Raw genomic sequence first — 27,626 nt, forward strand, 5'->3', positions numbered from 1 at the left:
AAAATTAATAAACATATAAAATAAATTTTATATATAGGATTAACATTAACTTTTCAGTTAGATTTTATATTAAGGACAAGAGGAATAGTAATTTTTCCTCCTCTACTTTTTTTTAACTGAGCAGCCATAGAACGGCTATCTTTTGTTGGTCAATTTTTATTGCTAAGAGATATTGCAAGTGTCATATGGTATGATGAATAAAGACATTAACCGTTTAGTATGAGTATGTCTCTGTATACAATGGTGTTTTCGTTTCAAGCGTTTTGTCCTGCTCTTGATTAGTTTGCGATGAAAATAAGAAGGGGGAAAAAAGAACAACTATTAATTTCAAGTTTCACATTCTGCATCAAACATAGAACGCGGTTTACTGTATACAAGTTGTTTTAACTGTGATTTGTGTTAATTCAGATAAGTTTATTTTAAGTGATTATATCTTGTACCAGATAAATATATAAAAAGAATGTTGTTTCTTAAAATACAAAAAATTATATATAATGAAACTAAACGAGCTGAGTTTAACTAATTAATTTTTTTAAAATCCAGTACGGTTGACTGCATGCAAGTCGTAAAACTGTATGGCTTATTGTTTGGTCCTTGAAATTAAGTATTTTAACAAACTTAACTCTTTAAAACTCATCCAGTCATTTAAAGAAGGACTAACATAAAATCTAGTCAACCACAAAAGATGAAAACATGTAGAGTCTGTAACTTAAAAGGAGCTAATTTTTTTGAGGCTCAGTTCTACAATAAGGTTAGGACCCTACTTGGCACATTGAATTGACTCTCCACCAAATACTCAGAATTGTAATCAGTTAGCGACGAAGCCAAAGGGTAGGAAATCTCAGTTTCTAATTGGGGCAATAAGGGCAAAAAAAAAGGCAAAGCTTATTAGTGTTACTCCTCCGGTTTTTAATCACTAACTTGTTTGATTAAAGAAGTTATGTAAGTTAGTTAATTATAAAAAATATGACATATTTTTCTTAAAACACTGTAATCATCTTTCTTCATATCTTTCCTCCCTCTTCTGCTTGATTTAGCCGAGGAAGTATCTATAGGATAATTTAAAAAAAACTGATAAATATGATAAATAAGTCTTATATTTAGAATCAAAATCAACTCAATAAATATATATTAAGGACTGGAGAAGTATTTCTCACCGTGGTTATTTTTTCTGTTTCACTCATTGCCAGCGTTGGAATTTGAGGGACCAAGTTTGTGTCTTGGTTTAAGTCCTCTGACCTCTTTTAAGTAAACACATAATAGTTAGTTTACTTGATGTTTAATATGAAAAAGGCAGAAACTTTAAACCAAGAGACAAACTTTTCCAAATTTGAGTCCCTAAGACGTAAAGATAGGTTGAAATGTGGAACCAATAATGAAGAAGATATGAGACAATGAAGTTGAAGATGAGTAGATTAAGAGGGCGGATGATAAGAAATAGAGGGAATTTAGTATAGTTTAGTTTACAAAGCACCAATGTTTTTAAGACCAAGGACAACGCCGACGCCGATGATGTGGCCGACGGAGCCACACGCCAAGGTGTCGGCGAGGGTGAAGCCGGCAGGGTCACCGGTCTGCAAGCCAGAGTCCCTCGCTTCAAGCTTCAGCCCCGCCGTGGCCTTCCTGTTTGCCGACGGAGCCAACCCAAACCTTCCAGCAAACAGCATCAAGGTTGTTGATGCCACCATTATCTGCTCATCCACATCCACAAGTATATAATCTCATCAAAACCATGAATGGATTTATCTGTGTGGCCTAAGCCTAATCACTGTGTAATTACAAGATTACTAGTAAGGATAGTAATTAATTAAGTTGATTAAACGGAAAAAGTTACCAGATTAGTGGGGGAACCAATGTAATCACAGCGAGCTCCCAAAGCTCCCTGTCCCTTCCTCCTCATGGGCTGCACAGCAACCTGCAAACAAGTTTCTTCATTCGTTATCCCCAGCTTCAAAATCAAACGAGTCTCTTTGATTCTAACACTACCCAATCAGTTCATGAACAAGTAATTACAATCTCATCAGATGCTAAAAATGAAGAACACGGAAACGAACCAGGTTTTGAACAGGAGCAACAGAGACTTTCGGTCTGAGACCAGTGAATTGAGGGAGGGAAGTCATCATTGAGGTCGCCATTTCTGAAATCTCTCTTTCTCTGCGCGAGTTTCTTGCTGACGATGGGATTTTCTAGGAGGTTGTTGTTTGGCCACAGATACAATAATCCCCACAATTTTATTCTGAAAGCAGCCACATGAGGGATTTGTGGCTTCAGGATGAGTGACGGTTTGGATAGACAGAGATGCTGGACTCTGACGTGGCATTGTTTTATTGGGGCCATTGAATGGATAAGATCTTGATCTGCCCCTGTGGAGCTTGATTTCAAGCTAAATAAGCCGAGTGGACATGTCAGCACCATCCTGCTTTCCTAGGGATTTCATGTCCCATGCTAGGAATTTGCATGCGCTTAAATCTTAATTTTCATTGCTAGTATTAATCATATGAAATTTGTAAATAAATAAATATAATGTTACATTAATTACGAAGAATTGAACAATTAAAAAAAAAAGCTAAGCAACATTTTTTAAAAATAATTTCATATAAAATCGAGACAGAATTTTTCTCACATACTTGTTTACTTTGAATACCATAAAATCATGATTTGATTTTCAAACACTTATTTTATTTTAAGCCAATGTTGGTACTCATGTTGCTTAGTATGGTTTAATATTCATTCGATTCTAAATAGAAGACTCTTTTTATAATATAAATTATATGAAAAAATAGGTAAAAAATATAATATAATATAGGGATCAAATTATAAATTAGGCAAAAGTTCTATTGATTGATGACCAATAGTTTCATTTTTCAATGAATAAATTAAAATATGTTTCTACTTAGGGCTGCACATGGGCAGAGCTAGGCAGGGTGGGACCCTTGCCCAATGCCCAGTCCGACAAATGAACAGGCTGGAAAATGCAGCTCATTGCCTAACCCTGCCCATGAAAAGCCTTATTAAGTTTGGGCTAGACAAACACAGGCTGGGCAGGGCGGGCTTCCATGCCCAACAAATCAATAACTAATTATTTATGTCCCTCTAAATAATCTAATGTAACTTTATATTAAAATGACAACTTGGCTTTAATTTTGTTATTGCTAATTAATATACTATAAAACTACTTTTTGTAGTAGTTAGGAGAAGTGGACTATGACAAAAAAATGTTGTTTGTATATTTTATTAGGCTTAATTGTTTTTCTAGTTTCTAGCTCTTAAAATCATTCAAAAATAAATAAGTATAATGAACATTGAATATTGATGCAACAGTATGCTTGATTCAGAAAATAAATATAAGGCAAATAAAATATATATAAAAAAATTATATATATTTTTGCGGGCAAGGCCAAATGGGCAGGGCAGTATACCGTGCCCGATGCCCAGTCCTACCCAACAATTTGCCCAGCCAGAACATGCCCAAAAGTTCTTTTGGGCCTTTTTTTTTTAAGGGCAGGCTGGGCTTTTTTTTTTGCGGGCTTGGGCGGGCATTGCGGGCAACTGGACTTTATAAACACCCCTATTTCTACTGCATTAACTATAGTAATTTTAATTAAAACTGAATAATATATTGATATTCAAGAAGATGATTCTGAAATTTAGGTTAGTTTATTTTAAAAAGAAAAAAAGAAGAGAAAATGATAGACTAAACTCTAAATTATGTTTTTGGTATAAAAAAAAACTCTAAATTACTACTTTCAGTCCTAATTATAAGAGTCAGTTGACTAATTTGAGAAGATTAAAAAAATAAGTTGAGTTAGTTATTTGTCCTAAATAGGTGTTGTTTTTTCTAAAATATCCTTACTAATCAAATATATTGACTAGAACTATCATTGTTAGAAGGGTTATTTTGAAAAAAATATAAATATAAAAGAAAAATAGTTTATAATCTTATATTTAAAACTAAAATAAAAATCAAACAGGATATTCTATTAAAAATAAGAAGTAGTATGTTAAAAAAACTTCTGTCGGGTAAAAAAAAGGAAACTGACCGTACTGTATGGTCACTTGGTCAGAAAACCAGTCTTACATTTTCTTCAGATTGGTTTTACTTCACGTGGACTCACGTGCGGGGAACATTTGCCTGTCTCTCTCCCTAACTAGTCCCTTCGCTTCTCTCTCTTCCCTCTCTCCTTTTACCGGGGTCCCTCTTCCGGTTCTCGGGCGTCCGAGTTGTAGTAACTCTCGAACTCTTTACCTATTCTGTTTTCCCTTAATTTTTGTGTTTTGCTCTCTGTTGAAATGGCAGAAGCATGCGGAGGCTGTAAATCCTGGGTCGATGACATTTACTGGACCCATTTCAAATTTACGCATTTTGCCCTGCGTCTCCCTCCTGGTTTTGATCAACACCTTGTAAGTCTCTTGTTTTCTTCCTCTTTTCGCTGTTCTGCAGATCACTCACTTCAGAAGTATCTGTGAGGAGGAAATTTTGAGTTATCCGTAACTTCTACTCCTGATACCTCCTTGCAAGGTCGGAGCCCTTTAATTCCTTGCATTGCTGTACAGTATCTCGGAGATCTTTTTTACTTTCTTGATTATGTATATATTTTTATCTCTTTTATAATCTTAAGCTATGAACTTTAGATCAACTAGCCTGAAGGGATCGCTACTTTTGTTTCATTTAGTACACTTTTAGTAGTCAACTATTCAGTTATTCCTTTTCTCACCAATTGTAGTTAAGGGAAAATTTGTCAACTTTTTGGGTTCCACCAATTTGAATGAACCCTAGTTTTCTCACTGTAGAGAGGGGAAAGCGAAAAGGACTTTATATAAGGGAACAAGAGGTAGACTGCTTCTCGCATGCTACACGGTTTTTTTTTTTGGGGGGGGGGGGTATATGCTACACAGTTTTTTCGCTCCTAATGTTTCTGATTGAATCTCTACTTCAGTGCTTGAGCCACACATGTATGGATTTAATCTGTTTAATCGCAAGTGTAAACACTTCATGGTATGTAAAAGTTGCTGGAGTAATTAGTCAATTTGTGGAAAGCTAACTGATATACAGGAAATGAAGTTTCTCATAGTTCTGCATTGGCACCCTTTGTTTGAGAAAAGAGAGTGGAAAACTCCATTACGTGCCCCACAATTTTCCAGGCCTTCCTCTCATGGACTGATTGCCTATTCAATGTCACTTTAGCATTCTGTTACCATTGCCACGCTACCACACTTTCATTATGGTAGCTACTTGCTAGCTGATAACTCCCTTTATCAAAATGAGCCTGCATTACATGATCACTAGACCACACAGGACCTTCTCTAGTTTCTAGTTATAGTACTGGTCTCTTTAGGAGCCTGCTGTTAGAGTTTTGAAGGTCATTGAAGCTGTGATCAGTTTCTTCCAATTTCTGTATTGGATGCCTATCGTTGAGGCTCAATTTGATTCAGCAACCCTTGTAATCAGAATTATATGCTACCAATATTTCCCAGCAGCACATAGTTTCTCCTATTTTCAATATGTTGTTAAGTTTTGTTGAGTTTATACCGCAGGCACTTCCCAAAACGTTTTCAGATGGCGTGAAAAGGAAATTGCCAGATAATGTGACCCTTAGAGGCCCTGGTGGAGCTCAATGGACTGTCAGATTGTCAACTAGAGATGATATATTGCATTTCACGCATGGTTGGCAGCAATTTGCACAAGATCACTTTTTGGAAGAGAATGATCTTCTGATCTTCAAGTACAATGGTGAATCACAGTTTGATGTTCTAATATTTGACAAGAAGAACTTATGTGAGAGGGTGGCTTCTTATTTTGTCCGGGACAGTGGGCAGACAAATAAGAGAAACACAGATAACTGTTTTGAAGAAGAAAATGTTAATGTCCCTTCTAATATTGATGTCAAAGGGGCTTCGCCTGAGAAATCTGCACATCGTAAAAAGAAAACGGCTCGTAAATCTACTGTGGAACATACCCCTGCCCAGCAATCTAAGCGGAGAGGAAGATCTGCCCCTATGGAATACACACCTGCCCAGCAAACTAATCGGAGACTGAGAGGAAGATCCAGGGGATCTGATGCGCATGGTGGAGAAATTGAATGGGTTCCTGGTAAATACATACTAAATCTGGGGGCTTGGAACTGTCTGTCTTTATTGCTTAAAAGAAAGGGAAAACTACATTTGATCCCCTTGAACAATTTCACACTTGCAATATTGGTGAATCAACCTGAAAATACAATAATTTGCTCTTCTTTTTCTGAACTTACTACAATGAAAAAATGTAGTTAACCTTCTAATAGTTGACTTGAATTTCTTGTAGTCACATGATTGATAGAAGTCAACTTTTAAGTCTTTGAAAGTTCAAAGGTGCTATGTGATTTGAGAAACCAAGTCTTGACAGTAGTAGAATTAGACTTTCCATATTAGAAGTCCACTTCTCATGTCACAATTTTATTTTGCTCATACCACTTTGAAAAATTATTGTTTTTGTCAAAACAAATTATGGAAACAGACTTTGAAAGGCTCAAAAGATGACTAGTGTCTGTTACATCATTTTTGGCGAGTAAGGTCATAAGATAATCAGAAGTTAACTTGTGATAGCTCAAGAATTAAAGTCTTGCTTTTTGAGTTTCATGTAATTATGTTGTAATTATGATATGGTTCAAAGGGTTAATGCAGTTTCCCTAGAAAGAATAAAGCTATAACCTTGATGATATGTGAACAAATTGGCAACGTCAGCAACGGGGACCCTGAGTTTATATTTGACATAGCTGCTCGTTGCATTAAGTCAAAATAGCATTACGACGAAGTAGTTATTCTTATGAGAAATAATCTTTATTTGTTTATGGTTGCTGCTTTGTGGAACTGGAGCCTTACTTTGGTGATGTTAGTGTTATTTAACTGCGATGAATTTTGATCAGATGCTGAACCTGCATCCATGAGCAGAGATAAGATGGTTGAAATAGTGGATGCTTCAAGCAGAAAGGCCGCCATAGAGGAGGCGAAAAAGAATACCCTCCAGTTGGCTCAAGCAGCATGTACCATGGATGGATTCTATGTTGTCATGCGACCCTCGCATGTATTCCAGAAATTCTATGTGGTAAACTTTGCTTCTTATCTTCTCTTCCCTAGTTGAATGTCCTCTCCTCTCTAATTGTTCTCTGACTTCCTTTTGCTTTATAACCTTAATGAACTTCGGTCTTTACCAAAACTGGTTCCGAGAGATATGCTGTCTGTTTGTGACCCTGTGGGAAGGCTGATCCGTAATTGGGTTTGACACATCTTTCTCAATGTAGTTATGAATTTATCAAGAAATTGAGAGGATCCAAATCTTTTTAATTATTTTCTATTTATTAGAATATGGATCTTTTCGAGCTGTTTCTTGTTGGGTTTGAAGAGATAAGAGAAAAGAAAATTGAGTGGGAGAAAAAGAGGAAGTAGGTTCCATATATACTTCCACCTTTTGTGTTAATTTCTTTCTGCATTCTGCAGGGACTTTGCAAGAACTCTAGAAGATTTTTTTGCCCAATATTTGGTTTTGACTGTATTTTCTGCTCATTGTTGCTTATTAGACAATCCCTACGAAGTGGGTGACACAGCATCTTCCTCCACAATCTGAAGATGTGATATTACGTGTGGGAGAGAGTGAGTGGCTTGCTAAATATGCCTTTGAAGCCAGTCGTCGGAGCGGCGGACTCACCGGCGGGTGGAAACAGTTTGCGCTGGACAATAACCTGCGAGAATTTGATGTTTGTGTGTTTCGCTTAGCAGGTATAGGCAAGAAGCCACTGACCCTTGATGTGAAAATATTCAGGGTTGATGTGGAGTGAAGAATCCCGGAGGGAAAAAAAAACTAACGAGGCCGATTCAAGCATAACAAAATTCTATAGCTCAATGAGTAGGTATGTAATATAATTCTGTGTTTATCTGAGAGGTCATGCAAGTTAATGGTTGTAGTGATCTGGCCGCAGGCTATATTCACGTTTTGCGTGATAATTTTGGGTACAATGCGGTCTCTGTAGATGTCATGTATCAATCAAATCATCTAGCGCAGCTTGGTTTATTTCATCCCTCTTCAGGGGTGTTTGGTAACCTTGAAAATTCAAAATAATAAGGTAAGAATATTTTATAAAACGAAAATTCCCAATCGCCGATGCGGAAGATTCGTGCGCCGCTACTGGGTCAAAATGACACTGAACCGACAATATTTGATGACGTGGCTTCTAACAAAAGTTGTAATGGCGCAATCCGGATTTGAATCCAAGGCTGCAGACATAATTATATTTAAAAAAGAAAAAAGAAAGTGATGAGAGAAAGCAACAATAAATATGTTAGAAAATTAAAATATCAGATGATATATAAAAAAGAAATGATAAATAAAATTATCTTTTGAAAAAATTATATGGTTTAAGGCATTATATTATTTCTCATGTTTAATATAAGAATATAAGATTCAGTTAACTAATTTAGAGAAATTAAAAAACTAAAAATTATCTTTCTTAATCTCTTCATATTAATTAATTGGTCTTCTATTAAGTTCTGGGGATAATAATTTTCTTCTAATTAGTAGATTAGGATGCTTAGCAAAGATTCATTGGACCTCCTGGAGGTGGAATAACATTGGCACCTTCAGCTTTCTCTCTTTCTCAGAATGACAAAGAACCTGGATGACCCAATCTTGCTGCTGCTACTCAGTAAAGTTACTTTCCTCCTCCCTGATACAAACCCCAATTCTTAATCTGTTGCTTTCATTAGAGTACATTGGAAATACTCTTCTCCTTTTCATCTGACAAGATGTTTGGCCTTGCATATAGGTATTTTAAGGATTCAGATTTGAATGAGGCATAATTCAACCCACCATGAACCCGTAATTCTAGCTCCATTGAACAACATTGGTAAGAGAACTACCATGTAATTTACAAAGTGGTAACGATTGAACCAACCAAAGTCGTCTTTAGAATGCAAAATTCGAATTCAAATGTAAAAGCAGGGGACAAATTAAAGTGAAACAGAGTGGGCAAAGGAATAACAATCTAAGGGTGGATGGCCTTGGCCATGGCAAAGGCGGCGGCGGAGGCAATGGCGCCGATGAGAGCAGTCTGGAGTGCACTTCTGAAGGGCTTGTTGCCAGTGAAGTGTCCCTTGGCATAGCCAAAGATGAGCAAAGCCACCAAAGTGACAACAACGGATGCCACAACAGCATCTGTAGCTTTTGGAATGAACATGTAAGGCACAAGAGGCACAAGTCCTCCTAATACGTATGCAACAGCAATGGTCACCGCACTATGTAATGCTCTCCTTGGATCAGGTTTCTCTAATCCCAGCTCAAACCTGCCAAGACAAATAACAATAAACAATTCGGGTTTAAACTAGTGGGAAATCTCTGAACATGATTCTCCTAGTTTAAATAGATGTTGCAGACAAAAATATGAACTTTTCAATGGAAAAGTGATCGGCAGACCATATCTTGGAGTATGATAGCATGTCATATTGTACTGTACAGATGTATGAACTTTTTTTCAAAAAAAAAAACAGTTCTGCCACAATAGAACAAGATATTAGGCCCGTTTAGAATAATTTATAAGTAACTTTTCAGAATACAAAATAAGTATATGAGAATTTTATCTCGACTTACGTAAAATATACTTATAAGTGTTTTCGATCGCTATCCCAGACTGGTCCATTGATGACCTATCCACGTGCACCCATTATAAGTGGGAAGTGTTTGAAAATTGGAACGACGGGTTTTGTCTGCAAGGGACCACGCGCATGAACCGAACTCTGGACCTTTACCGTTTTGTCCCTTTTCAAAAAGTTGGATCCCCCACTCCTAAAAGCCTACCCAATTCACTATCTATCTCTTCTCGTGGATGCCTTTCCCTCTAGGGATCTCAGCGGAGATTTTTCCCCCCCAAACTTTTAGAAGAACCCACTTTTATATCTATAATTAATAATATTTTTTTTCACTTTTTCTTCCTCTAAATATAGTTTATATATTCATGTTTTTAATCCTACTCGATCAGTAATTCAGTATATCTTTCGATCTCTCAGAAAATTCAGTATATCAATTTTTTCTAAATTACCCTTATGAATACTCCCTCAACTATAATCAAGTAAAAGGGAGAAAAGATATTAAGGAAAATTATGGTGTTTTAAGAAAAACATATCATATTTATTATAATTAACTAACTTATCTAACTTTCTTAATTTAATCAAATTAGTTAAATAGGTTTTATATTAAGGATCCTTTCATAAAGACCATGATAGTACTATATAGACACAATACTCAAATATTTAAATTGATTTTTTTAAAAAAATTATATTTTAGTATTCAATAGGTAGTCCTCTTGTTCTATTATTTTCAATGTGTTTCACACAGACTAAGAAAAGCCTTAAACTTTATTAACTCTTATTTAAAATTCAACAACTTTTTAACTTTATTCCTATTTAATATATACTATACCTTATCTAAACAAAGTCAATATAATAATAGATAAAAAGTAAAATTATATATCAATACAAAAAATTTATTTCAGTACCCGATAAATATAATCAAAAAATATTTTTTCTCTCTATCGTAGGACACGAGGAGTATGTGGTAAAAAGGAACCCAAAAGCGCTAACTAGTACTCAATTTAAAACTGTCAGCCTCAATGGTAAACATAGTCAAAAAAATATCCAAGAGAAAAGAAAAGAATGAAGAGAGAAACAGAAAGGAGATTGTGAACTTACTTCATCATGAAATCTAGCCATGCTTGTGGCCTCTTTCTAAGAGCATTAACCACAGGTGCATATTCGTGTGATTCTATTCCATACTGTGCCAGTATTTCCGCTACCTCAGCCGCTTCTAAATTCCCCCAAATAAATAAAAGATGGTGCCAGAAAAAATTAGTAAATTCCGTTTCTCAATAATTTTCTACTCCTACAAGTTTCTGAAAATTAATAGAAAGGAATTACCAATATCAGGCACAGTCACGATTTCTTCTTGCTCCCTCCTTAATTCTCTCGCATAATGATCGGCTTCACTCTTTGCCGCAAGATAACTGCACAATCCATCACTAATTTGATCAACTAAATATACCAAACCGCCAAACCCTCTGTAACTTGTTTGGTTGTCCAGAAAATTTTAAAAATCTATGTTCCTTGGCTTGTAGAACCACATCCTCACAAAACTTTACCAGTCAAGTTCTAATCGAATCTCATTCGCAGCACACAATTTTCCATTTCATTTTCTCTTCGAACCATCAGGGCGTGAAAGATCTGATTCAAGTTCTGAATGGGAATCGGAGATTGAAGGGGGGAAAAAAAGAAAACAAGATGAAAAACAGGATGGAATCAACTACCCGCCGAGACCCATGGAGATGGCGCCGGCCGCGACTTCCGCGATGCCGGCGGTGAGGACGATGGAGGAGGAGGCATTGGCGCCGGAAAGGCCAGCGGCAAGAGCGAAAGGAACGGTGAGACCATCTGAAACGCCGATGATGATATCACGGACGACCTCGCCGGCGGTGAAGTGCTTCTCGGTGTGGTGTTTGAGGAGCCTCTGTTTCTCAGGCTCTAAACGCGTTGTTTCTTGGGTGCCGGCCATGGTTGATTCCCCAAATCAAAAGGAATGGAATGAACTAGGGGGGCGTTGGTTAACGAAGTATTGCTATGTGATGAAACAAGCGGGACATGAAATGATGCGATGATGTTGCCCGCCTCGGTGTAGTTCTGGTAACTGGTATTTTTAGGTCATTTCCTCATATTTATGCTTACTTAAAAAAGCATCATGTTAATTGTTTATTACTATTTTGAAGAAATCAATATTTTACTTATTATATTTTTATTCAATTATAACACAATATTCAGATATTTAATTCACTCTATGTGATTTTGATTTAATTAAAACTCAATTTCAAAAATTCATTGTAACTTGGTACTTATAGTCTTGATTATTCAAAATTTAAGTCCTTAAATCTCATGAAATATATAATTTTATTTTTAAAATATGGCGACTAATAATTAAAATGGTTAAATTATAACAATTGAGTTGGATCAAGTTAAAATTTAAGAACTGATTTATAATCGAATCAAATATTTAGGAAATGCACTGCGCCAAGTTAACGTTTACAAATTAGGTTTAAATCAAATCAAAACTACAAATCTACAATAATTGAAAGATTCATTTTTACTATTATTTTTTCTTTTATACTTATTTAATGTTGATTTGAAAATAGGAAATGATTTTTTAAAAATATACTTGATATGAGTAAAATAGGAATTTAAAAAAGAGTAAACATAATTATAAATTATAAAGTTTTCCCCATTTTGATAAAAAAATTTGAAAATAACTTAATGAGATGTGAGGAAGTACGTGCCCGTTCAGTTCATTGAATCTTTAGAAATGTGATGTACTATAACAGAATCTAATAAAATATAAGGAAAATTAATCTTTTGGTCCCTATAGTTTTCACTCATTTATAATTTTGTCCCTATACTTTGACTCGGTGCAACTTAATCCCTGTAGTTTTGACTCGATTGTAACTCAATCCTTGAAGTTTGACTCGCTGCAGTTCGGTCTCTATAGTTTTAACCATTTTATAATTTAATCCCTCCTTTTATTATATATATAATTTTATTTTTCAAAAACACAAGGACTAAATTATAAAATAGATAAAACTATAGGGACCGAGCTACAGCGAGTCAAATTTCAAGGACTGAGTTACAAACGAGTTAAAACTAGAGGGACTGAGTTACACCGAGTCAAAGTATAGGGACTGAGTTACAAATGAGTAAAAACTATAAGGACTAAAAGATTAATTTTCCCTAAAATGTAATATAATAATAATTACATGAGTTTATTACGTAGAGGGGGTAAAACCATTTAGTTGGATTACAAAGGATATAAGAATAGGTAAGAGTAATGTATCAAAAGAAAAAATTCCCCTTATTTACATATACGAATATACATATAATAATTTAAAGTTGTCTATTTTTTCTCCAAATATATATAATAACTCTATTCACATATGTAACAATAGGTTCAAGCCAAAAAAAAAAAGACTACATAATACGCACAAAATAATAATAATAACAATAATAATATATGTATGTCTATATGCTTCTCAATTATCAGATTCTCCTTTGCAACATATATATATATATATATATCTCACACCAAATATGCATCAGCCATTCAACTAAAGTTTAGTAGTAATCCGTAGCAGTGTCTGTGATTGCCAATAATATATCAAAACCTCTATGAAAGCAAAACAAAAAAGCCTCAAAAAACTGAAATTTTCAGGAGAAAAAAAAAGACGTGACCTTCAATGTAAAAGAAATATAGTAGTGTTAATTAATGAAATGTTAGTCTGGCAACGGAAATAATAATAACAGTGACAGAACGGTTGTTAACGGAGATGAAGACGGCAGCAACGAAGATGACCAAGCAGCGAGTACCAACGACTTCTGTTCCGGGACGACAGTAGCACCAACAAAGACAATAGGAGTAGCGGCAAACGGGCAAAGAGAACGGCTGAATGGGCACCGGCGGGCACTTTAGTCAATTTAAAAAATTACAATGGCAATATTGTCTTTTTAACTCTGTTACAAGAGGTCTGCATTTCTATTCATAAATCTTAATAATGTAATTAGGATTATAAAATGTAATCTTATTTACATTATATAAACTCAACCAAACATAAAAATCACTCTATTACATAAAGATTACACGTAATCCCCTCTCATGAAATCCAACCAAACCGGCTCTACGTTTTTTTTTTTCCCGGTTGCCAGCGAGGGAATACCTTTCATAGATAATGAATGACGAAGAATATGGATCTCTTCACGTCAGCCTATATTCTAATAATCATCTTCAAAATAATAAGTGTGACAAATTTGATTTCATGTCCTAAATGAATTTGACATCTTCTTCTAAAGTAACATAATCAATGCTATATTAAAAAGAAAAATACTACATCTGTACTTTATTATAAGATTTAATTTTTTAAATTGGTCTGTTCTTTTTTATAAGATCTTTTTAGATTTATCTAAACAATAAATACATTTTTATCTACTTTGTCCTTAATTAATATACTTTCTCTCATTATCTTTTTTATCCCACACATTCTCTCCTATTTTTTCTCACTCACACCTACCCACTTATAAATAAGGGCATATTTGATTAAAAAAATAAATTTTTAATATATTTCTTATTTTTAACTAATTTTAACATTTTTTTCAGACTATGTAATATAGTTAAGTAGATCTTATAATTAGGGATGGAGGGAGTAACATCTAATTCAATTTGATTTCCTGAATGAATTTCATATTTTTTTTACGTAATAGTTAATAATAAAATTGTCTTCAGTTCAAAAAAAAGAAAAAAGAAAAAAGAAATATAATCAATGCTATCTGCTTGCAGCCTGTTGGAAAGATTAATAGGCTCTCTCTCTCTCTCTCTCTCTCTCGCCGATGATTAATAGGTTATCAAGATGCTCTTAGGGAAACAAGCACATGTACCAATTTGATTATAAGAAGTTATAATCTTAAACATTATTAACATCAAACCAAACACCTTATATCAAATGCTCATTAATTAGACAGCAATTTGTCACATGGCATCAAAAAGTAAAAATAGAGAGCAATTTACACATATTTGCTTTGAAAGAATTACTACGATTTTTATTACTTTGATCCTTTTTAATTGTTACTTATAATAGTTTTTCATATATCAAGAAGATCATTAAATATATAAAATTTGTTAATGTGAGCAAGTCATGTTTATTGTTCTCTAGAAATTGTCCCCAGCGATTAGAGGAAGAGATTGGTCATATTTTTCAGATTCCGGCAGTTGATATCCCTGGAAACTACTTGGGGCTTCCTATCATATGGGGAAAATCTAAAGCTCAAGCGCTGAATTTTGTTTTCGATAAAATGAAGAAAAGGATCCAAGGTTGGCAGCAGAAGACCCTCTCCGAAGCAGGGAGAGAAGTACTTATTAGATCTGTTGCAAATGCTATTCTGGTTTATCCTATGTCCTGCTTTCTTTTTCCAAAGTTTGTGTTTAAAGGACTTGACAGGATTATCTCTTCCTTTTGGTGGAAAGAAGAAGAAGGGAAAAGGAAAATTCATTGGGTCTCGAACGAGAAACTCAAAATGAAAAAGTTTGATGGTGGTTTGGGTTTCAAGGACTTTGAGGCCTTCCACTTGGTTCTGTTGGCTAAGACTGGCTGGCTTATCTGCAAAACCCAGATAAATTGTGGGTAAAGATTTTTAAGGCTAGATATTTCTCAAGATGCAACTTTATGGAAGCAAAGAAAGGTGGCTCGGCCTCTTGGTTGTGGGCCAGCATCATTGAAGGAAGGAAAGTCTTACAAGGCAATCTCCTGAAGAGCATTGGAAATGGGGAAGATACCAATATTTGGAAGGATCCCTGGCTTGGCAATCTCCTAGGAAAAAAAACTTTTTCACCATGCCCAAATAATTTCCTTGCTAATCCAAAAGTGGCAGATTTGGGAGAAGGAAGGGGATGGAACCTTCTTCCAATTGAACGATGGTTTTAGAGGAGGATAACTTTGCAATTCTTAACACAATTGTTGCTAGAAATAATTGAAATGATAAATGGATTTAGACAGAAGGTAATAGGAATGTTTATGTGGTCAAGCAGGGATATAATTTGGCAAGAACAAATGTGCTGCATAGATATGATTATTTTCCCACTGCCTCTTATAATGATCACAAGAAGTTATGACAAGAGGTTTGGAGGCTTAAAGCTCCTCATAAAGTCAAAAATTTTGTCTGGAGATTAATTTCCAAAGCCCTACCTACCTTTGAGAATCTTGCAAGGAGGAACTGTAACATTACCAATATGTGTCTAATTTGCACCAGTAGTGTAGGGTCCTTGGATCATCTCTTTCTACAACGCCAGTGGGCAAGGCTAGCCTGGTTTGGTAGTCCTTTCATCTTTCTCTTGGATGACAATTTAAATGTTGGTGTGAATCAATGGATTGCTAATTGTGTTTGCGATTTATCTATGTTGCCTTAGCAAAAAGCATCCTTTGCTACTCTTTTGTGGCAAATCTAGAAAGGCAGGAATGCTTTTATTTTTAATAATATCTCTTCTGATCCTGTCTTTGCTTTTACTCAAGCAGGGAAGATTATCTCCGAATTCTGGGAGGCAAATGATTAGCTAAACTCTGTGGCTACAAAGCATAACTTACCTAATCCTCCTCTGAAGGCTGACATGAAGTGGACCCTTCCTGTTGGAATTACCCTAAAGATCAATTCTAATTGTGCCTTTAGTTTAGAAAACAAGTTGGCCGCCTCTATTTTCTTGGTCAAAGACTCAAATGGAGTGTTGCTTGATGGAAGAGCTAGGATTGCTATAGTTGATTCTGCACTAATGGTAGAAGGAATTGCTCTTAATGATGCAATGGAGTACTCAACTGAAAATCAAATTGATGATGTGTAATTTGAGTCAGACAATCAGATTCTTGTCAACTATATTAATACTCAATGATAGCTTTCAAACTGGAGATGTGTTGCTATCCTTGATAATATCTTGGAATCAAGGAAAATGTTTAGGAACCATGTGGTTAAATGGATTCCTAGAGAAGCTAATGTTGTCGCTGATTGGCTTGCTAAGGCTATGTTGGATAGGTCATGCCTAGAAGATTGGGTTTAGAGACCGCCCGCTCCTCTTTTGAAAATCTTGCATCGTGATGTTCATGGGGTTAATGTTGATCCTAGATGGTTACTGGTGTCTGCATGTCTTTAGCTCGTTTTGATAGTTTTATTTTCTTTTTTTGTTTCATTTTGCTTGTACGTGAGACTTGGTTCTTCTCTTGATTAAATGAAAAGGAGATGTTCAGGCAAAAAAAAAAAAAAATCTACCATTTTATATTTTTAATAAAATAATTTAAAATATTTTTTGAAATGTCAGTTCTTTAAAAAAATTTTAACTTAGAGTATTTTAGAAAACATATGTTATATTTATGATTATTACCTAACTTAACTAATTTTTTTAATTTAATTAAAGTACTTAAATATCTTCTATATTAAGAAACAAAGGAGTATTATTTTTCTTTTGCCAACGTATGGTATATTATTATGAGTGGAACCAATTTCGGTGCTCATCCATTTGATGAGCACCATAAGCTAATCAAATATGAACCGTCTATATCTCATTTGGATGGTTTATATTTGATTTCTTTTTTATTTTTATTTATTCAAAATAATTATTTTAATATGTACAAAATTTAAAATAGTAATGATCTCTTAACTATCATTCTTTCAAAAAATAGTTTATTCTATTTAAAAATAATTAATTAAATATTTTAAATTTGGACCGTTCAAATGAGATATAGACGGTTCAGATCTAATGAGCTTATGGTGCTCATCAAATGGATGAGCACCGAAACTGGTTCTTATTATGAGTAGCATTAACACATTCTCATTAAATTGGTTGGCAAAAAGAAAGAATTAATTAATTTAGTATTTTAATTTTATCTTATTTCTTTTTCATATTTGTCCGCCCTCCGTTTGCGCCTTGGCGGCTTTAACCCGCCTCCCCAAGAAGAAGCTATTCAGCGAAGTAAGACTGTACACAGGACGGATCGGGACCGGAATAAACCCGTCCCGATAAACAGTAACGGGATAGAAAATCTGTCCCATGTCCCGGCTCATGCCCCGATTCCGGTCAGGATGGGACGGGATCGGGACTTCCTGAAGGTTTTTTTAATTTTTTTAAAAAAATATGATTTTTTTAATTATATTTTTTTGTTTTAAAACTTATAAAAACATCTTTTTATTTTATTTTTTATTTGTTTGGGCACTCTTAAATAAAAGCTCAAAATATTACATATAATAATCATTAAAAACTCTAAACAAAAGCTTTTAACACAATAAAAACTTGTTAAAAATTCTAATCATTAATAATCTCAAATCATTAACAAATATAAAAACTCTAAATAAAATCCATAGTTCCATACAATAGTCTCAAATCTTAAAAAAATGTGAAAAAAATAATATTATATAAGTAAGATAAAAAATAAAAAAAGGAGCCAGAACGGGATCGGGACGGACTCCGTGTGTCCCGTCCCATCTCGATCCCTTTTTTGTCCCGTCCCAATTTATCCCATTCTGAAAAATTTTGAGATGGATCCGTCTCGTCTCGATAAGATCTGGACCGTAACAGGCTGAGTGGACCGGTGGGCGTTGAACACCTACAGCGAAGTGCCGCCAACGTCGTCTTCCATTCTCCGACACCGAGAACGCATCAGCTTCCAACTCCATCACACTCCTCTTTCTCCTCCCTTTAAAACCTTTTCCATTTTCCTCCCTCTATTCTGCTTCTCAACATCCATTCTCCTTCAATGGCGGCATTTTCGTTTCCTAAACTCACTCCCTTCTCTTCCACAACCACCTGTCTCATCCCTCCTAAACCCACATTCGCCTCCTCCACCAAAGTCCGCATGTCCCTTCAAGAAAATGGGCCCTCCGTTGCCGTCGTCGGCGTCACTGGTGCCGTTGGGCAAGAGTTCCTCTCGGTCCTCTCCGATCGCAAGTTCCCTTACCGCTCCATCAAGATGCTAGCATCCAAGCGCTCCGCTGGCCGTCGGCTCACATTCGAAGATAAAGAACATGTCATCGAGGAGTTGACTCCTGAAAGCTTCGACGGCATTGATATTGCTTTGTTCAGTGCTGGTGGGACAATCAGCAGAGAGTTTGGTCCCACCGCGGTTGAACGAGGGACGATTGTGGTGGATAATAGCTCGACGTTTCGTATGGACGAGAATGTACCGCTTGTGATTCCAGAAGTGAATCCCGAGGCCATGGATCATATTAAGCTTGGAATGGGGAAGGGCGCTCTCATAGCTAACCCCAATTGTTCCACCATTATTTGCTTGGTGGCTGCTACACCTCTTCATCGACGGGCAAAGGTACGAAGATTCCACCGCTATTAGCTTTAGGAATGAACTTGTGGACATTATTGGTGTCTGGTACTCGATTGCACATTTGTCCTGAAGCGGAGGAATGTACATTCCCCTTTTTTTCCTATTCTATTTTGAGAAACACCTTTAGGCTGTTGTATAGAATTGTGAAAACTGGGGCTAAAATTAAGGAGCTTTTTTTTTTCCCCCTCACGAGCCAAAATGGTATCGCTTTTTTGAACTTTTAGTATCAATGACTCGTACAGTCGTACTTGCAAAATCCTTTTTTTTTTTTTCTTTTTTGATTCACACTTGCAAAATCATTTGTCATCTGACTTGTTTTTACATTGGATCACGCATATGGGTTGCTCATTTAACGCAGTCTGAAGTATTGGTTTTTATGGTTTCACTGTGTGACTCTAGTTATTATTTTCCGAGTTCTTAATTTGCTGTGCTTACAGTCTTACAGAAGGTGATGTTTTGATTTCTCAGAAAGCTTTGAAATTTCACTGTTAATATTTTCCTATATTTATTATAATCAAGGATATCATTTTCAGAATATAGTTGGACGTGGCATTGGCATGTACGTTGGTAGTTTGACTACGGTCATTTTTAAAAAAAAAAAAAAACTTTTTCGGCCATTGAATTTTTTCTAGCGTATTTCAGGTACTGTTAGTGGTCAATAGAATTCAATGGGAGTTTAAATGTCCTATCAGTAACATCATTCTTGGTTATGTGTAAATCTTCGGTTGTACGCTTTCTATTGTCTTCATACTGACTCATTTTTCAATTGTGACATAACGTCACAGGTATTGCGTATGGTTGTTAGCACATACCAAGCTGCTAGTGGTGCTGGTGCTGCTGCAATGGAAGAGCTGGAACTGCAAACTCGTGAGGTTTAATATGTGTATCCCACTGACAAAAAAAGTGTTTTGTTATCTTGATTCAAGTTGTGCCGCTAAGATATTTTGAGGAGAAATAAATTTGCTTATCTTTCATACTGAGTTGATTGTGCTTCAATTTCGTGAACTCAGGTATTGGAAGGAAGGCCGCCAACTTGTAAAATATTTAATCAACAGGTTTGCTCTCTCTCTCTCTCTCTCTCACCCCCGTTTTAGGTTACATAACAAGTTTGCTCTTTTCTGTGCGTATCTCTTGTTATCAAAGCTTGAGGAGTACTTCCTAATAATATTATCCTTTTCTTTTTGCAGTATGCTTTTAATTTGTTCTCCCATAATGCGTCTGTTCTCTCAAATGGATATAATGAAGAGGAAATGAAGATGGTGAAGGAGACAAGGAAAATTTGGGTAAGTTAAACCTTTCTGTCATGTTTATCAGTTTGTTTCATATTGGGATGGCTCTATAATTGTTTCACCTTTAGATTTAAGGGAGAGTTTATTCTATCATTTTTTTCTGCTTTTGCAGAATGACAAGGATGTGAAAATAACTGCAACATGTATACGAGTTCCTGTAATGCGAGCCCATGCTGAGAGTGTGAATCTTCAATTTGAGAAACCCCTTGATGAGGTAATTCTTATCATGTTATGCGGCATTTTATTGCAGCCAGATACAGGAGTTTAAGTTTTGTGTATTGCTTGGAACAGTGGTTTGGCTAGGCAGATATTGCATTGGTTGCTATCTAGAACAATAGGTAGCAAATAATAGCTTGTATCATCGTTTATCACCCTGTTGCTGGAAGCTAACAAGGTTATGCATAGTCAAGGAAATCAATGTGTTGTACTGTTATCGAGTCTTTGGATGTGGCCACTGAGGGCATAGGAATGTGAAATACTGAATTTTAGGTGAATCAAGCTGCATTTCTGAAATCAGTAATTGGCCTCTGCAATACCTCCGGGATGCATGGTAGATTCTTGGCTGATAAATAGGGGTGAGCAACAAACCCATTACCCGCTAGCCCGCCCATGACCCATGAAATTTTTGCCCATTTAAGCCCGCCCAATTAGCCCAACTAAGAGATTATAAACGGGCGGGCTTAAATGGGCTGGGTAGCCCATTAAACGGGTTGGGCTATGGGCAAGGTATTGGGCTGCCCATACCCGCCCGTTTAAGTTTTAATTTTTTAAAAATATTTTTATTCTTCATTTAATTGATGATATTGTTTTTCATTCATCTTTTATCAAACCTTCATGCTTGTCTAAGCTTTTATTTTATCCTTTAGGTGAAAGTTGGAACTTTCAAAGTTTATGAGACTTTATGATTAGTGACTACTTTTATGATTTTATCAGACTTTGATTGTTTGCGAATCTAAGTGAGGTTGTGTGATTGAATATGATTGATGTTATTTCATATTTGATTTGCTATTTTGCATGCAAAATTTATTGACAGCTTCATAAGATTACATATACAAAATAATTATACTGAAAAAAATTTAAAAAAAATAAATGGGTTACCCCGTAACCCGGTTAGCCCAAACGGGCTGCCCCGTAACCCATTTAATACGGGTTAAATGGGCTACTACCGGGTTATGGGTTAACCCATGCCCATTTATGAATAAATGGGCGGGCTATGGGCTAACCTTCGGGTTAGCCCACCCCGCCCATTGCTCAGCCCTACTGATAAATGCCATGCAAGTTAGGTTATTTTTATGTTCTATAATTCCCGCTGGAATATTGGTTAGCGAGTTGAGTTGAGTTAGTTATTTCTCACTCACTCAATACAAGGCTCTAGTCTATATAAAGAGTCATACACTTTATGCATGTGTAGGGAGGTCGAATCCTCACCTCATAGAGAAAGGGGGGTTAACTTGGTCCTTACCTCGTGTTACTCCAAAGAGTTTGGTGTTGGTTCGCCAAAGCGTTATGTATTTTCTGTGTAATCACCTTAGAAGGGTTTGTTGTCTTCATTGTCATTTGTCGGATTGATTATTGAAAGGTTTTCATCGTCCTTGTGTTTAATATTTTTTTCCCTTTAATCTTATTAACAGTTCCTTTTGTGTGTTTTTCAAGCGTCAGCTTCCTGTTGTATTTTAAAAAAATTTAAAAAATTAAAAAAAAAGAAAAAGAAAAAAGAGAGTAATTGGGACCTCAACCATCTCAGTTCATCTGGTTTTCCTTTCTTCAGGACACTGCCAGAGATATTCTGAAGACTGCTCCAGGTGTAGTGGTGATTGATGACCGCGCATCAAATCATTTTCCTACTCCTTTGGAAGTTTCAAATAAAGATGACGTTGCTGTTGGCAGGATTCGCCGTGACTTGTCTCAAGATGGGAATCTAGGGTAATTCTTTTTCTTGACAAATTTTTTTTTTTTTTTTTTAAAAAAAAGTCTACCAATTAGCACTTCACCTTCGTGTTAACATTTCACATCAATGTTGGATATATACATTCACACAGGTTGGACATATTTGTTTGTGGCGATCAAATTCGCAAGGGAGCTGCACTCAATGCAATCCAGATTGCTGAGATGTTACTATGAGTTTACATGTTTCAAGGATGAGATTCTTACAGGTCGCTATTCTTTTGAGCTAATCATTTTTCAATCTGACAATCTTTGAAAGAGATTTTCTAGTATAAAGTCCTATAATCATGGAAAAGGCGGATCAAGTGAGTGAAGGCCTAAACTTGCCATTTTGTCTCCAGTTGCATCACTGAAACTATGTTGAGGAAGTCTTCTTTCTATACACTGATGTAGCCATTTGTATCCTAAAATTACTGTCTAACTTGTAGGACACTACCAGCAAAAATCATTAGTTGTTGTTCGATTGTACACTTGATTCCACAACAAGGTTCTGGGTCTTAACTTTGTCTCTCCTCAGTAATCCCTTCACTCGTAGTGTTTATCTGCCAAAATCAGGTGGTACTACTTACTGGCAATAACATTTCTCTTTCTCTTTCTTGGCATTAATTTTCGCTCCAACTAAGGTTCAAACTCGTATATTTTAACGGGGTGTTTGGATGAGTTTATAAGTGCTTTTTAAAAACACTTTCTCGCAAATTGAGATAAACTCCTTCACATATTTACTTCATAAATCGTAAAATCACTTTTGAAATCATAGTCTTGTTCCTATCCAACTTTTAAGCTTGGGTAGTCTCCTATACCACTTGCCACGTAATCTTACGTTTTCATTGTCATTTTGTAGTGTCTATAGCTTAATTACTCTTTGCTCTTAAACACATGATCTGTATATTAGTTAAACTAGTTGTTTATAAAAAATGCGTACTCCTACTGCCTTAAATATAAGACCTTTATATTTAGGGCCGCAGGAGTATTGTTTTTTCTTTTTCTTTTTTTAAATTTTCTACATTGAAAACTATCCTACTAATGGAGAGCCTTTTTTAATACATGTAATTAAGAGGGATAACTTGAGTCAAAATATTTTTTTAAGAGATATTAATTTTAATATAATTTACTCATGACTTGTCAATGTTTATTATTTCAAGATCAAGAATTGCAATATAATTTATCTATTTAAATCTGAATTAAACCTTAATTTTGAAGTTGTTAGGTTATTGCACACTCGAAATTAAAATAAAAGTATCTGATTAGCTTTCAGGAAAATATAAGTTTAATTTCTTGATTTTAATATTTCTTATGAATGAGTTTTAGACTTGAAAATATGTTTTGATTTTATTAACACCAATATTAATTATGAATATTTGCATTAATATAAATATTTAGTATCCCTAGTTAATCTCTTAAAAATCTGTTATCTTTTAGATTTTCAAATTTTCTCCTATTTGACTATTTCTTTGTTAACTCTTGATACATTGAGGTTGAATGAGAAAATGAAAGACAAAATGCTTCAGTTTAGTATCACTTGCTTGGTGCGATCATGCCAATATATCGATAACAACACAAGATGCAGGGAGTGCAGGAATTACAGAATTTTAATCAAATCATGCCTGATTTTATTAGTTTTTAAACGCGCTATGACGAATTCAGACAAAATTTCTTTAACTCTACTATTCGAAAATGTTGATTTTTTAACGAAAATGAAACAAAATTTACCAGTCCATTTGATTCAGTAACGCTAATCCTAACTTCACTGCAGTTCGGGAGGAGTTCAAATAAAATTTCCTTTACCCAACCCTGAGAACTTCACAAGCATTCCAAATGAAGTCTTACAGTCTAATTTTCCAGCAAATTCCCCTACCCGAGGCTTGAGAATATGTTGATTACAAATTCTCTGAATTTTGTTGTCCTAAAATTTTTATAGTCTAAATTAAGAAAAGTTAAAAACACGAGCCTTTTTCACTTTTTACAAAAAGTAATCCTATACATTTCTTTTATACATCACTTTCCGTCCAAACTCTACGAACATGTAAAAAAAAAAAAACTCAGGAAAATCTTCAACCATTTTTTTGTATGATTCTTAAGGATTGCCATAAAAAATACACCATCCCTGTCCCAGCTATGTCTCAACATCTCAACATATTTAAAGAGCATCCGGCTAGTCAACAAGACTGTAATACTCGTCAAGATTGCAAAAAGGGTCTTGGTCAAAAATAGCAGTCAAGGGGCAAATATTACAGAAAAACCACTACAATTTAATGTCAATACCAACCAAGTGATCAGAGCTCATTTGGGGTTCCTGAGAACAATGATGACAGAGTCTCCTCGCAGGAACATTTTGCTGATGAACCTATCCTTGTTAACTGGTTGGGCCTTCTTCTTTCCTTTACCAGTCTTTGGCACCTGGAAGGAACAAATAGGTCTTTAGATATTTATGAGCACAAGCGAAAGATAAATAAATCCATTGCAAAACATCACCATGAGCACTAGGATAATATATGCTCTGAGTCACTATCTCTAATCTATCTAACTTCTATCTCTTCTTTCCTAAGCTCGAAGGCTTCAATTCATCCCTACGTCGGGATCTCAGTTCTGAGTTGAGAAAAAAAGGAACCCATGACAGAGAGAAAACATACTTCAGTCCACATTTCCCGAACATTTTCAAGAACCATGTTGCAGTGCCTATCAAAAGCCCTAACACGACCGAGAAGCTTTCTATTGTTGCGACAGTTGATCAGCACCTGCACGAGCAAGATAATTCAATAAAATTTTAAACCACGTCAATCCAAACCTGTCGTGGACACCATAGTGCTATGTTAGAACAAACAGTACCTGTGTGTTATTCTTAACACTCATCATTAGCACAGATAACGGTCCAGTGTTAAACTCCTCTTCTTCATTCTTACCACTCTGCAAAAACCATGAATGATTACAAATTGAAACAAACCTTCTAGAATCCATAAAATGTACAAGTCTGGAGTTATATGAACGACGTCAGACCTTCAGTTTGATTGCGACATAAAAGAAAAATTTTAGAGCCATTATTTCATTCAAATCAACACAGTTTAAATTACTATTATCTGATATCCGATGTCAACAGCAAACAAAATCACTTTAATTAGCAGTGAGTGAGCTGATCAGCAGTTATAGAGAAAGGTTAACAGAGCAGCAACTAAGGAGTCCTTCAAAGACATGCTTATGCATTATCAAAGAACTTGCAAAATAATGAAAACGTCCTTACCCACCCAGCACCCAAGAATGCCTCATCCACCAACTCCAAAGCAAAAGATAAAAGAAATTAAAAGAAAAGGGAAGGGAAAAAAAGGAGATAGAGGAAATTGGTTTCCATCAAACAAAAATTGAACACCTCAGACTTCAACCTCCCAAAAGTGCTTTGGATAAAAAAGAAATTATTAATCTAGAATAAAGAAGATGAAGAACAAGCAAAACAAGCATTTACCACGGCCAAACATCAAGAGAGACTTCAAGCAATACATACACCTTAAAACAAATAATAACAATGATGATAATGATAATGATAGTGACAGTGATAATGATAACAACAACAATGACTTCATTATCGACGACGACAACAACTTACATCTTCCTCCATTGGCCGGCTGACAAGAAATAAAGGAAGAAGAAACATGTTAGTGATTGACCAAAAATCTCAAAATGTCAAATAATATTAATCAAAACGACCAATTGAAACTAAATTCTACCTCATTTTGGATGGAAGTGAAGCTCAGTCGCAAACTTCTCCAAATATAGCAGGAACTGTCCTGACAAGGGAACAAATCAATTAAATAAATTAAAAAGGGCAAAGAAAATAAAAACAGAACGGATGAATTGTGAAGAATAGGAAGTAAATACTAGAATTGAAATAAACACATGATAATCATAATTGAAAAATATCGCATACTGGTTTGCATTCCGTGTTAGTAACATGACTAGTCATGTAACAAGGAAAAGATGAGGTGAGCTTGTTCATTTAATTAACACAGAATTTGAGAGAATATGCAGCAGAGCAAGGAGATGAGATTGAAAATAAGTTAAATCAGATATAATATTCCCTTATAAGAAAGAGTTAATCACATTTAAGCAAATAAATCTCAAGCTTATATGAGGATTTCAGAAGGGTAGGCTATAAAGGGAAAGAACAAGAAGCTCCCTCACACTAGTTCTCCATAAATTTTCCAATATTAGCAACTCAGCAACAAGAAATTCTTTTAGGCAATCAATGGAGGCATTTTTGTTCCCAAATGCCAATTTTAGTCGGTTTTACAAATGAAAATGGTTACAAAACCTAAAAGTCCCAACGAATGGCCAAATAGAACTACTATGGGATCGTTAAAGAACAGTAGAGACTATTTAAAAAAAAAAACAACAACAACATCTCGCGGACGACCGCAATTCCTTTCGTGTAAAACATAATACTAGTGTATTTTACTAACCCATGATGATTTAAATCCACAAGGATTTTAAAATTCCCAAATACATGAGTGATATTTTCTGTACCTCAGGAAATAATTGGAACAGAATTTTCACTTAGGTCAAGTACAATTGTAGGTTGTTCTCGCCTGTTATGTTTTAAAAACCCTAAGTTAGGGTTCTAGGTCGTAGATACGGATACCAAAGCAAAAAAATCCATCACTTCAAAGTTCAAACCAAGCCAAAACATGGATTAATCAGAGAAACGTAAGCGTATATCAGAGCCACAACGGGTTTGCCAAGTAAGTCACTTCGTTTCAAGTCTCCAAAAGCATTATCCATGGCTAAGAACTGAATCAGGAATTAGCATGAGAGAGACAAAGGGTTTTCAAAGTAAGTTCGTTCGAAATCTTTAAAAGCATTCCTCAATTATAGGACTGAAAAATAAGCAATACTCGGAAAAGCACCGGTTCTTTCCACTATGTCTCTTCAGTTCAGGTCTCCGGAAGCTTTCTTCATGAATTTTACATCAGAAGAACGAAAGTTTACTGAATTTATTCCTCTCAGACGTGAGCTTACAGATCCACGGTTCACAAAACCCAGATTCAAATCAAAATGCAAATTAAACGCGCCCGAAAGGAAGAAGCAGAAATTCAAACAGAGAAAGCGAGATAAAAAGAAGGGGCAAAACATAAAAAACCAAAGAAGCTAGCTAAAGGATGATACATACCTTAATTCACTGGCACAAGAAGACCTCAAATTTGAAAGCTTTTTACTTTTGCGAACGCTTAAGGCGGAAACGCTCGACAGATTTTATGGTCCTAAACCCCGAGGCTCTCCCTCTCCTTTTCTTCTTCTTTTTTTTTTTTTTGTTTTTAAAGTTTAAAACCCCAGCCAGTGGGGTTAGTCCATTTCACATCCGGCCCAAATTTAGTTCTATATTTTCGGCCCAATGTTGATCTAGGTCTTCTAGTAGAAATCTCAAAAATATTTTCGAATGATTTATTAATTTGTTGGAAACCTGTTGATTAAGATAGTAAGTAGTCTC

General features: G+C 35.4%; 5 protein-coding genes and 1 non-coding gene across 8 annotated transcripts; 2 read left to right on the top strand and 4 right to left on the bottom strand.

The window, feature by feature from the left end:
- Positions 1–1,278: 1,278 nt before the first annotated feature.
- LOC114712236 (photosystem I reaction center subunit psaK, chloroplastic) lies at positions 1,279–2,220 on the bottom strand. The gene is made up of 3 exons (XM_028896714.1): positions 2,055–2,220; positions 1,835–1,915; positions 1,279–1,691 (listed from the first exon to the last, which is right to left on the bottom strand). Exons 1-3 carry the CDS (start codon positions 2,133–2,135, stop codon positions 1,464–1,466), a joined length of 390 nt encoding a protein of 129 aa, XP_028752547.1. The 5' UTR covers positions 2,136–2,220; the 3' UTR covers positions 1,279–1,463.
- Positions 2,221–4,232: 2,012 nt separating this feature from the next.
- On the top strand, positions 4,233–8,046 carry LOC114712182 (B3 domain-containing protein REM16-like). Its single transcript, XM_028896650.1, has 4 exons — positions 4,233–4,401; positions 5,536–6,091; positions 6,903–7,081; positions 7,554–8,046. Exons 1-4 carry the CDS (start codon positions 4,291–4,293, stop codon positions 7,809–7,811), a joined length of 1,104 nt encoding a protein of 367 aa, XP_028752483.1. The 5' UTR covers positions 4,233–4,290; the 3' UTR covers positions 7,812–8,046.
- Positions 8,047–8,826: 780 nt separating this feature from the next.
- Positions 8,827–11,699, bottom strand: LOC114712239 (vacuolar iron transporter 1-like). Of its 2 annotated transcripts, XM_028896719.1 has the most exons (5): positions 11,628–11,692; positions 11,325–11,593; positions 10,939–11,024; positions 10,714–10,828; positions 8,827–9,312 (listed from the first exon to the last, which is right to left on the bottom strand). In XM_028896719.1, exons 2-5 carry the CDS (start codon positions 11,567–11,569, stop codon positions 9,015–9,017), a joined length of 744 nt encoding a protein of 247 aa, XP_028752552.1. In that variant the 5' UTR covers positions 11,570–11,593; positions 11,628–11,692; the 3' UTR covers positions 8,827–9,014. The 2 variants fall into 2 exon arrangements, with proteins under 2 accessions (XP_028752552.1, XP_028752551.1); XM_028896718.1 differs by having other exon boundaries at positions 11,325–11,699.
- A 6,499-nt stretch (positions 11,700–18,198) lies between these two features.
- LOC114712241 (aspartate-semialdehyde dehydrogenase) lies at positions 18,199–22,512 on the top strand. The gene is made up of 7 exons (XM_028896720.1): positions 18,199–18,905; positions 19,706–19,792; positions 19,931–19,975; positions 20,108–20,203; positions 20,322–20,423; positions 21,978–22,132; positions 22,249–22,512. The coding sequence occupies exons 1-7, from the start codon at positions 18,339–18,341 to the stop codon at positions 22,328–22,330; spliced, it is 1,134 nt and encodes a 377-aa protein (XP_028752553.1). The 5' UTR covers positions 18,199–18,338; the 3' UTR covers positions 22,331–22,512.
- A 1,678-nt stretch (positions 22,513–24,190) lies between these two features.
- LOC114712180 (small nuclear ribonucleoprotein Sm D2) lies at positions 24,191–27,397 on the bottom strand. Of its 2 annotated transcripts, none has more exons than XM_028896648.1 (6): positions 27,309–27,397; positions 25,870–25,929; positions 25,749–25,767; positions 24,980–25,057; positions 24,784–24,888; positions 24,191–24,550 (listed from the first exon to the last, which is right to left on the bottom strand). In XM_028896648.1, exons 2-6 carry the CDS (start codon positions 25,872–25,874, stop codon positions 24,434–24,436), a joined length of 324 nt encoding a protein of 107 aa, XP_028752481.1. In that variant the 5' UTR covers positions 25,875–25,929; positions 27,309–27,397; the 3' UTR covers positions 24,191–24,433. The 2 variants fall into 2 exon arrangements, with proteins under 2 accessions (XP_028752481.1, XP_028752482.1); XM_028896649.1 differs by having other exon boundaries at positions 25,870–25,924; positions 27,309–27,391.
- On the bottom strand, positions 27,062–27,147 carry LOC114712242 (small nucleolar RNA Z159/U59). Its single transcript, XR_003737213.1, has one exon. It is a non-coding gene; the product is annotated as a small nucleolar RNA Z159/U59 (small nucleolar RNA).
- Positions 27,398–27,626: the final 229 nt, after the last annotated feature.

Source organism: Neltuma alba, unplaced genomic scaffold (assembly GCF_004799145.2).
Source record: "Neltuma alba isolate B1F8T4 unplaced genomic scaffold, ASM479914v2 tig00011340_pilon, whole genome shotgun sequence".
NCBI lineage: Eukaryota > Viridiplantae > Streptophyta > Magnoliopsida > Fabales > Fabaceae > Neltuma > Neltuma alba.